Here is a 13945-nt window from a genome sequence, read left to right as displayed (position 1 = left end):
AGCCCATGCAACCACAAATATTTACTGTCTGGTCTTTTCAGGAAAGTCTGCCAACCCCTGATCTATACTAGTTTTAAGTCATATTTTTTCTTCACGTTTGTGTTTATTTCTAATATGAAACAAAAACAAAACTTATTTTCCTTAAGAATTACATACACGTAAGTGACATTAACATATATTATAAATTTTTATAATAATATTCCTTACAACCCACCTAAGATAAAAACGGGAGACCTTTCTTACCTCCTCTCAAAACCTTCAGCACTGAAGCATACTCTCGGTTATAAATGTACTCATTCGTCTAAGCTTTAATTTGCTTGTACATTCTACTTCTAGAACTGTGCCAGTCACAAGGCAGCTGTTCAGTAAATATTTGATGACGTTCAATTTAAAAATAATAAAAATAAAAGAAAACATATAAATATTTTCTCTGAAATTCTGCAAAACTTCCTGAAGTACATCATACAAATGGTAGCTCAAAAAAACACTACAAGTACACACTATATATTACAGAAGGAACTTACTGTTTAGTGATGAAAATTCTACATCTGGGTAACATACTTGTGGCTAGTCAGATGTTCGGCAGATATTATGGGTATCTAGCAAATAAAAAATTATTTAATGAATGATCCATGCAAGCAAGCCAACAACCAAGAGATGAAAACATTTTAATATTAATTTTTTTTTTTTTAAGAAAAGTGAAATTCAGCTGTGAGGTGACAGTCCTTATCTGGCCAACATAACAGTAAGTTAATGTAAACTTAATGTCAAAGGAGCAACTCATTTTTAAAAATCTTTGTGTTAAATACTATTCTATAAATGTTATCAGTTTTTAGGAAGTAAGAGAAGTAAAACTATCCAAAATTCATGCACAGCAGTAATTGAAAGAAGCCCTTTTTGTTGGCCTACACACACACACACCTGTGGTTTCAGTTATTTACTAACCCATAAATCAAAGTAGAAAATGCCTATTTTTGTGCAACCAATTTCTAACATTTTCGTTCAACTTATGGTTTCTAACTTTTTTTTCCCCCCAAATTAAACGTACCAGTTAAGAATTTTAAGAGAGTATTTCAAAAGAACCAGATAAGAGCTTAAGTTTATTTCGGAACAGAGTCCTGAATCCTGATTGCACATTTGACTGCATTATAAATGGGCAAGAGCTTTAAAAAACTTGAGAGACAATACAATAAGAAATCAATATAGAGGTGACTTATTTCAATGGTCCCCAAAGCTATGAACTTCCAATTTGTAGCCTGACTCTCCTCCATGCCAGAATTTTTGCTGCTAACCTGGGAGAGGCAGTGCGGTAGACTGAGCCAGTCCAAGGACTGCAAGCACAGGTTCTCACGCTAGTGCATCCATTTCCTGGTGGTGTAAATTTGAGCCAAGCACTTAATTACTCCATGGCTAAGTTTCTTCATCTATAAAATGGCACTAGTCCCACCTCAGCAAGGTTGATGGGAGAAGAGTGAAATCACATACATGAAGGCATTTTGTTGTTCTTTCAATTTAGATGTCCTAGACTAATGCAACATATTACAATCCACAGTCTGGAGTGTAAATGAATATGTCTCTATTTTATTTCCATTTCTCAGCTGACATCTTTACACAATTTTACAGCATTGGCAAATGGCACGAAAATGTGCTCCAAGCATAATGAAGCTTCTCATACCATTTTTCCTGCTGCTGCAGGACAGGATGTTGCACCCAACAGTGTAGAAGCATCAAGGATGGGGCTGTCGAAACATACCAAGGACCTTCAACACCAATCGATGCAGATGAAGGGCCAGCTATAAACTTCTGCATGCATGCAGGCTGCATTTTGTGGCATCAGCTATTTCCAGCATTGCTAATATACTGTAGGCATATACATATGTATGTATATGTAGATATAATATATGTGTGTATATATATATCCATTTCCCTTTTCTTTCTTTTGGTTGTAAAACAGTATGAAGACCCAAGATTATGCATGAAATGGTCACAGCACAATGCAAAAAGTAAAGTGTCCCCTACAACCCAGGTGGCCCAGGGCATGTTGGAATTTGCTTTGCTATAGTTCTGCTTACACCAGCAATTCTGTCGTCATACATGGTACACAGAGAGCTCAGCATCACTGATTTGCCTCATAAATGGATTACGGTGAATCCATTAAGAAATTTCTGCCATAGATTACTTACTAACATGCCACATATGCACAATCTAGTATTCTTGTAAATGAGTCTGATGTGTTAGCATAAATCTGGGGCTATTTTGACAAGCTTCAGAAAAACTAATGGTTCTTTGCCAAGAAATGTTTAAAGCTTGTCTGAAACTTTAAAATACATCCATTTTGGCATGCTGCTTATGAAAGTTTTTAATGGCTACACTAATAGCTTGCAGTTCTTCAACAGTACATGATGTACTGTGGAGACAAGGGTGGTTACTTCTCACAGCAATATCTACAAAGTCAGATGGCGCTTAACTGGCCTTCTCTTCCCAAGGGGCAATACGCTGATTCTCATCTCATAGTGATTCTTTCACGTCATTTGGCTACATTTAACCTTAGTCTGTGGGTTATCTGAACTTTGATTTGGCTCCAAATGTTTTCACATGCTATTAACCTTACTGAACTTTGCTTTCATAACAAACATACTTATCCATTAAGGCCAAAACCCACTTTACATAAATTTGACTTTGATTCAACCATTATTTTCCAGAATATAATTTAAAATAGGATCAGAGAATGTTGGTTGAATCAATGTCGATTTTTAAATTTTAAATATTTTAATAATCATTTTCTTTTAAATAGTCATTCTTGCATATCATAAAATTCAAATTTCTGAAACAGATCCCATTTACTTAAGAGTAATCTGTGAAATTGTTACTCCATAAATTTCTATGGAACCCAGAATGACTCAATTTACCGTATTTGATGTCTTTTTTCCCTTCATAACTCTCTAAAATCTATGCTGGGTAACTATAGAAATATGAGCACTTAGGGTTTTTGTTTCTGTGTTTGCTTTTCACTTAAAGCAGTGAGACTCAAACCTTGGACACCAACTTATTTTTAATATACAATCTGCTTATCAAACAAAACTATAATGAATTTATAAAAACTCTATTTACAAGAGTGGTCATTTGTGGCATCTATAACATTTAAACATCTCGCTTTTTATTAAGAATTTAGGAAAGAACTAAGAAATTGTACATACCAAATGTTTATCATAAAAACCTTAAAATCGCCTGCAGTTTTGATTGGTCAAAACACCTGAATGATTGAGACCAAATGAGAATTGCTTGTGTAAATATCATTTTAGTAGCTTTAGAAATGGAGCCGCGACAACTTTGGAGCACTTATAAATGGCATAAAAGCATTCTGCTGCTCATCATAGAGAGAATGTGTAGGCCAACAAGAGGTATCTTTGAAACCCCATGCTATTAAAGCACCCTCTACAGCCCTCACGTACACACGATTCCCACTGACCTCAATGGGAAAGCCACGTGCGTAAGGGCTGTTGGATTGAGCCCTATTAGAGTTGGTTTTTAAGAAACAAAGCTGTAAATTAGCAAACCTGGTTGGCTGTGGCTGTTGCAGCGAAGGGAACACTTGTGGCAGATGTTGTTGCTGCGGACACAGTGGCTGGCGTAGCACCGTGCACCATGGGAACTTTCGGAGGGAAAATCATATAAGCAAACATACAGAAGAGTGTAGCAATATGGAAACCATGGCAACATGGAGGAGATAATTGGGCATGGTATTTATCACAGCAATAAGCCATGTGACGGGACATCATCACCAGCGAGTGACATGCAATCACAGCGCAAAGCAGGACAACATTCCAAGGAGAGAAGGGGAAGGGAGATGAAAGAGAAAAAAAAGGGGAAAAAAAGCTTGTTACCATCAAATCAAGAAAATTGACACAAACAGGCTTAATTTGCTACGTCAAAAACAAGAATTTTATATAGTGTTCACAGTCAGACATTCAAAATCTAAGTCAAAATACAGGTATTTACTTCATATATACAGTTATCTGTTTGAATGAAAGTATTTTTTTCTTATTTATTATTATAAAAATATACAATATATTACTTTTATGATATAGTTTTTTTTTTTTTTACACACCAGAACTCATAGTCCAATCAAAATCCACCAAAGGTGACTAAAGGAAACTTGTGTGTAAAGAAAACATTTATGTGAGTCCATGTCAATTAAATAGAAAATGGCATTTAATTGACAGGTGTTAGTAAAAGGGAAATGGACTTGCCCAATAGATACAAGTTAAACTTAGCAGTGGATTTTGAGGGGCTGTGAGGTGCACCATAGGTTTAAGATAATCAAGAAACAAAGCTGGCACCTACCAACACTTGTAGCGGGTGTCATGCACAATATTGAGCCTGCCCATCATGCATTGCAACAGGAAGGTGGATTTGAAAAGGGAAAAGAATTAAAACATCCCATCACACGTGTAATTAGGAAATTCATTTGAACAAAGAAGAAAAATTGTTATTATGGGAACAGTGGCATGTAACTGTCAGCACAATCAAATCATACAATAGCACAGTGATCAATTAGAACTAGTCTCAAGTGAAGAATAAAAGCCAGTTTAACTGTGTGCTGGTACACTTTGTTTCTCCTGATTGCTGCCTATAAGTAAAAGTATTTTGGGAAAAGTTTAAACTCGCCTAATTCTTTTAAAAATAATATTGTAATTTGTTTTGTTTTAATCTGGTTACTAGCCATCTGGCGGCTTTGCTATTTCTGACTTTAACATATGAATGTATTAACATTTTCCTTATATTGAGCACATGTTAAATAATTAGAGAAATTACTTATTATTAAAATGGTAGGTAATCCAATGCACAAAACTGGCTTAACAATGTAATAAAACCAAAACATTCATTTTCATTCCCTTGGTTTTTATTTCTCTGTTCACTGTAGCAGCAACCACACAGACATGGAAGGGGTTGTGATCATCCATCCATACAGGAATTTTATTTGGAAGGATACCAAGAAATAAATTATGCATAAAGAGAAAGTGAAACTTCTGCATGGCCTTTGTTTGGAATTTAAATGTAGGCAAACATTTAGAGAGGATATACTTTTAAGTCCTGAATTGGTTTAATTAACAGGGATCTGGGGAAACAGACTGGTTTTCACTGCTGGTTTAGACCTTCAGGACTTCTTGGAATAGCAAATGCTCTCAAATATTTCACATAGAAAAAAAAGTTAATTATATATATATATGTATGTATATATTACACATGGGGTGTTGGCATTGATGTTTTCAATGTTCAACCATGATGCTAAAATATTATGTATGTAGTACCTGTTCTCTTTTACATATAAACATTGCAACATACAATTTTATGTTTTTTTCTTTTTACCGAGTACAGGGCACTTTCCCACATAAAGAACTACTGTTCTTTCTATGAGATTATTTTAGATTTCTAGGTTTTAAAATATCAAATGATTTTATATTTCTATCTAAATCTTGGCACATCCTATTTAAACACTAGCAGCATCTGGGATGAACATTTGTTAGACAAATATCTGCCAATTGAGTCTTGTCAGAGATGGCCCTACAAAACAAAGCTGCCATTGAGAAACAAGGATTACTGAACTGGCGTCCCTGGAACAGCTGCAATTAGTCTGTTATCACAATTAGACTGTGGGCACAATGATCAGTGATTAAACTTGGTAATGGAGCTAGGGAGGCATCCGCCCAGGTGGCATAATATTACCCTGACAGTCATTTGTTAAGATGCTTGAAGATCTCTACCATTTGCAACTACTACAGAGTCAGACTTGGGAAAGAGAAGAACAAAAACAGACCACTAATAACAAAGACGTTAATGTGAGACAGTAGAGCAAGCGAAATTTAATCCTGGGTCTAGATCCTGTGAAATCGTTATCCTCTCAAGGTGGGGCAAGAGGACTGACTGGGAAAGAGAGGATGAAAAGATGAAGGAAAAGCAATAATGTGGTATTCAAGGAATAGGAAAGCCGGTTTAAATACTGTATGGGTAGTAGGTTTTCAATTTACCATTCATTATTATGCTGTAATTTGCCTATTATATTTCATCCCATACATAATTTAGCCTGCACATGCGGAAAATGAATTAACCATCCTATCTGTCTAAAAGCCTAAAGCTTCTATGATTGGAATTTTAGTTTGAATTATCTTCCTCATTACCATTATAACCAGTGCACACAGTTTTGAGAGGGATTTGCAGCAAATAAACATAAGGCAGCAATGAAAATACTAGCCAGGTGCAATAATTCACAAAAACAAAGACATTATGCTGTAGGACCCACTTACCGAGACCAAAAATCACTTTGAAATGACCATAATATCCATCTTTACAACAATGGGTTGATTTACTAATAATGATGCACAAATAGCCAATTGAAATTTTTTTCCTTAATTTTCAACACAAGGAAATGTTTCAGTGAATGCATTTGTCAATTTCAAATTTCCCCTATGAAGATATTTGCATAGCAGAATGAAGTGTTTGTGAGGAATGCATTCCTATTTGAAGATGCAGGAAAAACAAGTAGGAAGGTAATTTGCAAATGCATTGTATGCACAGTTAAAACTACTTCAAGGAGAAAGGCAAGAAGTAGAAGAGAGAGAAAGTGATAATGGATATTTGGTTGGAGGTCTGAACTTGGATGTGGTAATTCAAGCCTACTGATTAGCAGTATTAAGCTGATTTAAGATCTTCTAAAATTTGTATCACTTGGGACTAAAAGTTCACAATCAATTGAAATTATTTTCAAAACTGATATCTGAAACAGCAACAGCTTCAGTTTATTTCTATCTGATGTTTTGAATTCTATTCCATTGCACTACTGAATTTAAGAAATGACAAATAAAACCTAGTGCCTACTAGATTCCAGGCTTTATCCTAAACGCTTAGACCTGCCTATGATAGTGCTTTAAGAGAATGTTTTATGAAACTATGTTTAAAACTCATTTAAATGTAACCTTATGAAATAATCACATTATCTACATTTTATAGGTGAAAAATAAAAGGGATACAGAGATTATAACTTGTGGTGGATCTGGATTTAAACTTCCAAGCCTGATTTATAATCCTATGCTAAGATGAAGGTAAACTGCATTAATTTCATTAATTATAATAAAAGTGACAAGCTGGGAATTTTTGTTTTTGTTTTTTTTTCGGTAAAAACAACCCCATCCCCTTGCCACCTCCCTTCTTACTCCTCCCCCTCCAGGAAAATTTCCTGGCCTTCTGTTTCTTTATGTCTGGTAAGTTGCAACACAAGCCAAAGCCAAAGTTGCTTAAAGCAAACTTATTTTTAGGTTTTTAAAAAAACCATCAGCCCACACTGAGGGCAATATGCTAGGAAGAGGGAAGAGAGGTGTGCTTCTGAGGGTAGAAAGCAGGCAAAAATGGTGAGGGAGAAGGGAGAGGAAAGAGGCAGGGAGTCTGCAGGGTCCGTGAGTAGTTGGGTATGTAGTCTATTCTTCCACCATAGCTCCATGGGCACAGGCTGCCAAGGGAGCGTATGCTGCTTATGAGGCTAAGGAGCTCAGGCAAGCACGCCTGGACCCGAGGCAGTCACAGGAACCCTGGAGTGTGTAGCTTGCTGAGACCTTGTAAGCATGGGCCATGATCATACCAGCAGTGACCAGTGCTGACTGAAGAATGGAGAATGGGCATCTTATCTACCCTACTGGATGGCACAGGCCCTCACCTTGGGGGGGGGGGGGATGGGAGGGAAGAGAAGATGTGAGAAGGGGGTCCTGAATCCCGGTAATTAGACCCCAGTAAGGGAGCCTAATCTCCCAGTGAGATTAGAGTTTGGAGTTGGACTTCATTTGAATTCAAGAAAATAAAGTGATGTAAATAAAAGTGGTACTTCTTACTCCAATGTCAAGGGTGAACTCGATACCTACAATGTAAGTAGACCCTAGATTATACATAAACTGTACGAATAATTAATTGAGTTTTAAAGGGCGAAGATTTTTTAAATAGTAGTATATCTCTAAAATTTAAAAAAGAAGCTTGGATATGAATTTATTCCAGTAATTGTATTTATTTTTAAACGAGATGGAGGGTATAAAAGCACCAATCATGGGGTCAGGGTATTGGTAAGGCCTAGTTCATTTTTTGGGCCAAATCATTTTTAAGGACCTGATACAAAGAGCTCACAGATTTTGAGAGACTGAGTCAAACCCACCTGACCTAATTTCAAGTTCTGTCTAAACCTTACATACAAGCCATGCAACTTGGAGCAAATCATTGGACCTGACTAGGCCCCAAATTACTCATTGGTAAAATGGGACTATTAATGCCAACCTTTTGGGGTCGTTGTGAGAAAATATGAGATAATGTATATAAAGTATCCAGTGCAGTATGGCACAGAGCAAATATTGAATAAAGGCGGCTGTTTTGAACACAATGTGTGAAACAACTGGGCCTGAAACCATTAGGGAGCTGTGGGGCTTGGATTGGACAGAATGCACACCTTGTAAAGGATTTACATTCTGATTTTATTTAAACATTCTTAGACACTTCTGGATTCTAGATTTAACCCTTGGGTCATAAATTTGCAATCTCCAATATGAATACTGGCATACCATGTGGCATACAATAGATGTGTGTTGATTCAATGAATGGATGGACATGGGTGGATGGGTGGATAGATGGATGGATGGGGAGACAGGTGGATGGAGGGATCAATGAATGGGTAGATAGGTAGACGGATGGAGAGAAGACTGGGAAGGACAGAGGAAGGAAAAGAAGGAAGGGAAGGAAGAGGGAAGAAGAGATAGGTGGTTGGAAGGACAGATGGATAAATGATTGGATGGATGCACAGATAGACGGGTGGATGCCACATAAGCCTAATTTTGTTATTAAAAGTTATATATATAATTGGTTTTAGCTAGTTACCTGGCTTGCCACTGAACCTTGATCTTTTGCCAGCAGCCCAGTCTATATACATAGTTACCTCCTCAAATGACTTAACTATGCTTCACTGCAACTTCAATGTAACAGACCCACATACCCCTTAAGTTATTACTGAAGCAAGAGACTACAGAGCTCTAAAACTCTAAGTTGCAAAAAATAAATAACTTCTATTTTCTTTTGAGTTCCAAAAGAGCCTTCAGAATATACCTTCCAAATCATTATATTATGGGCAGATGGGAGGCTCTAATCAAATAAGTCATCTGCAGAATAACACAGTCTTTGGAAAATGAACTTCCTTTTTCCCAGGTATTATATATGAGATTACACAGATGTGTGGTAGGATAGATTTCCTGTAGTTCTCAAAGGGCATTTAAAAAATTGAATTAGCTGTAATTTTTTTTTTTTTTTAAATAGAGAAATTTCATATGCAACCATCCAAATGAGGTAAATATCTGGGAAAAAATCAAAAAGACCTGCAATACTGGACATCAGGGCCATTACATTAGATTGTGCAGGTCTGCACAACTAACCACGGGAAGCAGAGACACAACTACCCTATAATGTAAATGGAGCCACAAAGGATGTGCAGTTTACAACAGGTACAACATGCCAGGCAGATATTTCTCTGAGGCAATAGAAGCCTAAGTCCAAACACTCACCATCCTCTTTAGATGGGCCTGTGCTCCCCAGTGCCTTCCAGACCTCACAGCTCCTAATTTATTTCTTGCTCCATTTGTTTATATATCCTTCCTGGCCCCTAAGGCATTTTAGTTTACATTCTTTGCATCAGATTTCTTTCTTCTCTGGCTGTCTGACAAAGTGGTTTGGCAGAAGTAAAGATGGGCTATCCATTTTAACCTTTTAATGTCACAGAGCCAAATTTCTGGACACAGGCACATATGACAAATGACAATATTTTAAAAGAATGATGAAGGTATTATCTACTTCTGATTATGTGACTCATAAAGGTTAAGCCCTTTAAAAGTGGCTTACAGATAAATGTAATTTTATATTATTGTAATAATTTCATATCATATTGATTAGAAATATCAAGAATAGAATATAGACTATCTCCGATGCAAAATTCATCATAAAAACGCAAATATTTCTTAACATTTTTAGCACATTTCAATATACTGTGACACATTTTATTTACATTAAGAACACTTCGTTTCTAGAAGGGAGAAGTATGATTTTGAATTGCAAATGTGTTTGTTTTTCCCACACTTGATCCTTACCTAGCATCTTTTGCTCTGTCTTATCCACAGACTAAAAGCCTTTCTAGGGAGAGATTACTGTCAGAAATATCATGCAATTAATGGTTATGTTTATTTAGAAACGTCCTTAGTCATCTGAATATTGTTGGAGAAACTAACGTAAATCCCATTTAATAAGACTGAACTGTTAGGTTTCCCTAAATAATATATGGAGAGAGTTAGATGTTTTTATTTTTAGATTTTAAATAATGAAATTCACTTCTTTTTTTTTTTTTTTTTTTTTTAATTTTTTTTTTTCAACGTTTATTTTTGGGACAGAGAGAGACAGAGCATGAACGGGGGAGGGGCAGAGAGAGAGGGAGACACAGAATCGGAAACAGGCTCCAGGCTCCGAGCCATCAGCCCAGAGCCCGACGCGGGGCTCGAACTCACGGACCGTGAGATCGTGACCTGGCTGAAGTTGGACGCTTAACCGACTGCGCCACCCAGGAGCCCCATGAAATTCACTTCTAATGACACTGTTTTACTGAATGAAATAAGCTGACAAAAATAATCTTTGGTTTCTTCAAAGAGACTATGGTAGTTACCCACAATCTATTAAAACTTTGTTTAGTGATCTGACTATAGAAAACTTGATATATTTGCTGAAGAAGGCATGAATCTAGGGGCATGGCAATTTATATAAAAGCAAAAAGATTACATTCTGGAAATCTCTGAAAACCTGTATGTGTTGAGAAAAAAGTTTCAACCTTATAAAGTGTAAGAGAAATGTGATTTGCCCCTCAGAATGCAATAAATATGCTACAGATCAAAATGATGTAATTTGCATTCTAAAATGGACAAACTGCAAATGCACAGATACTATTTTGTAAGTACAATTACTTTATCCATGGTGCCTAAGGCGTATGCATTGTAAGTCATGTAATATTCCACATACTCCAGTTCACTGAATCTTGTTACATATTCTACATACGGATGGCCAGCTTTCAGAGATGCACTGTATAGAAGTTGTGCTTGGCAGTAAAAACTAATGTGAATATAACTTATTCTTTTGTTCGCTATTCAAAAATAAATTCTCACATTCTCTCGTGGCATTACGAACCTAACGCATTTAAGTACTGTCAATATAGCATAATATACTAATGGCGCTGGACCTCTGACATACATACCTCATCATTAATTAATTTAATTAGTGATAAAATTATTTTATTAAATAAATCTCTGAACCCATGGTAATTATCTTAGAAAGGTTAAGAGGTAAAGGGGAAAATAGGATTAGAGTCTGGTTAGTTGAATTCCAGACTATATGAATTTTAACATGGATTTCCTGAAGTCAATGAAGGGTGCATAAAAACAATAAATTTTCAGGTAATTAAATGACTGATTAATGTTTCTAAATTTTATACCCGTGCAGATAGTTCTACAGTATGTTTATGTGACTAAGTTGAAATCCACTGAAACGACAAATGTATAACTCAATAGTAGATGTAAACTTGTACTTCTATTAGCTCATGAGAAAATAATGATTTTAAGCAATGTACTGATTGGCACACTTTTTAAGTGCTCTGGAACACAGAGTCAGCTTTTGGTTTTTTTTGTTTGTTTGTTTTTTTATTCTCCACCTCAAAAACAAAAAGGCTGAAAAATAAAAATCAAAACTGGAAGTGTCATTTCATAGAATTAAAATTTACTCTGGAATCATGAAGGCAAAGGGGTCTTACAGCAGAAGAGTGTCATAAAATAGCTTGACAGACATAAAACAGTGTTGAGGAAAGAGAAAAAAAAGAGAACTATATTTCAATTCCGAATTACACACACCAAAATAAATCTATAAAATACCACAATGACCTTTGATCCATTTCTCATTACACTAAGATTCTTAGTTTTTAAGGAGAACCACATGAGATACCTCAGTTCATCCGCTACTGCTGACCACCTTACCTTCCAACTATCTATGGCTAACGGCAAACTGGGGGCCTGGCTTATCTGCTCTACCAGCGTATCTATCTGCGGCTCCCCAGATTCGTTCATGAATAAGCTCAGACCCCTTACCTGGTGGGAGAAATGCCGTATGTTGTTGCAACTGCATGTTGGCTAGAGCCTGTTGGTATTGGAAAATACCAGTGTTAAAGACTGCGGTGGCACCGTTGGTTTTTTCAAGAGCAGGCCTCTTTGGTAATGGGGGAAGTACAGCTTGAGGAATTCCCTGTTTAGTGAATGAGTATAAAAAACAAATACCAGTAAAAAGAGAAAAAGAAAAAAGAAAAATCAGTTGAAGGCTAAAATTGTTAGGAAGCATGAGCAAGCAAGCAGCAGAGCACTGAACTACCCGGGGGGTGGGGTGGGATTCCAATCAACAAAAATTAAAGGGGATCAAAAAAAAAAAAAAAAAAAAAAAAAAGCAAGATAAAAGCTTTAAAGGAAGCATTATTTTTGTCCAAAACAAAACAAAACAAAAAAACAACCCACTAGGACGAGAGCACATGTTATAATGTGTTAAAGTGTTTTAAGTCCCATAATGCTTCAGGCTTTCTGTGAGAAGCCACTGATTTGGGGCAAGAAGAAAAGCTGCACTGCGAGCTCCATGAGGACTGACAAGTATAAGCAATGTTAATAGTTAATCGTACAGAGTGACCAGAACAGGTAAAATAAAAACTCATCCCACTCATCTCCTCCCCACCAGACCTACCTACACATGCAAATGTCCCAGAGCATGCAAGTTTTTTTTTTTCTTAAACACTGAACTATAAATATTAAAAAAAATAAATAAATAATTCTATCACTAAAGCCATGCTAACCAAACAGGTACATAAATATACAGTCAAAAATACATTTTTAATGTCCTTAAAGTATTTCACTAGAACATTCTACAATGTAGTTAAACTGAATGTGGGCTGCTGGGCTTTCGGAATCTTTCATTGTATGATATCCGTCCAGGTACTCACAGTAGAGTCTTTCCACTAATTTTGTCAGGAAACCACACTCAGTTTTTCATTGTACTTTACAATTTTATAACAGAAAAAGGAATATATATTTTTAAATTGATAAAAAAAAAAAACTTGTATCTACAATAAAGCTACATGCCAAGCTAAAAGGTGAAAGGTCATAGTACCAGGTCAAAGGTTGCCTCGAGGGGTCGCTTCAGTGATTTGACAGCCGACTGAGTCTTAATTAGCAGGCAGCGAGCACATGATGGCAATGGGCCAGTGGGGTTCAAGCGCATTAACATAAACAGCAAGCAGAGGTGCATCATGGGGGCAGCAGTGCATTTTTGGGTAGGTGAGAAAAAACAAATAAAAAAACAAATCATCGGAATGCCATATACAACGAATAACAAGACTAAGCATGCACAATAAAGGCACTACTGAGTTGTTATTGGGAGGATAACTCCTCTTTGTAGTTAATTACAAACAAGATACTCTAACAGAAAAAAAAAAAAAGAGTGAAAGGTAGAGAGGAGGAGAGAGTCTGCCTTCTGTATTTTTGCTCAAGTATCCATAAACAAACACAGAAAAGACCTCTCTCGTGATTATTTTACTGTGCTGTGAAAACCACAGTGTTTTTTATGTCTATTTTCATGATTAAGTCTTTTATATATTTATGTAAAAAAAAGGACAACATTAAAACAGCTAAGCAAAGAACAAAGAATGGACTCATTAAAATCAGCTATTAGATCACATTAAAATTTACCTTCAGAATATAGGTGTTTCTGTTCTAAATGATCCAATTTCTTCCCTGAGTACTGCTGTCTTTCTCCTTTCTATGTAATGGCATAGTCAAGCTTCTCTAGCGTTACAATTATA

General features: G+C 36.2%; 1 protein-coding gene across 22 annotated transcripts in view; it reads right to left on the bottom strand.

Moving 5' to 3' along the window:
• The window catches only part of MBNL1 (muscleblind like splicing regulator 1), a 207223-nt gene that overhangs the window by 5645 nt on the left and 187633 nt on the right, over positions 1-13945 (bottom strand). For 15 of the 22 annotated variants that reach the window (XM_086674538.1, XM_086674551.1, XM_086674550.1 and 12 more), the window contains 5 exons: positions 13255-13308; positions 12195-12348; positions 4345-4380; positions 3558-3652; positions 525-599 (listed from right to left, as the gene is read on the bottom strand). In XM_086674538.1, coding sequence (XP_086530664.1) covers positions 543-599; positions 3558-3652; positions 4345-4380; positions 12195-12348; positions 13255-13308 — 396 coding nt within the window. In that variant the 3' untranslated portion in view covers positions 525-542. Of the gene's footprint in view, positions 1-524; positions 600-1675; positions 1740-3557; positions 3653-4344; positions 4381-12194; positions 12349-13254; positions 13309-13945 lie in introns of those variants that run through there. The other 7 variants (XR_015240056.1, XR_015240057.1, XM_086674542.1 and 4 more) reach the window with 7 other exon arrangements.

Source organism: Puma concolor, chromosome C2, assembly GCF_028749965.1.
Source record: "Puma concolor isolate L17-30 chromosome C2, mPumCon1.1.hap2, whole genome shotgun sequence".
Classification (NCBI taxonomy): domain Eukaryota; kingdom Metazoa; phylum Chordata; class Mammalia; order Carnivora; family Felidae; genus Puma; species Puma concolor.
Note: the sequence above shows the minus strand (reverse complement) of the source record. Positions and strands in the feature narration are given on the sequence as shown.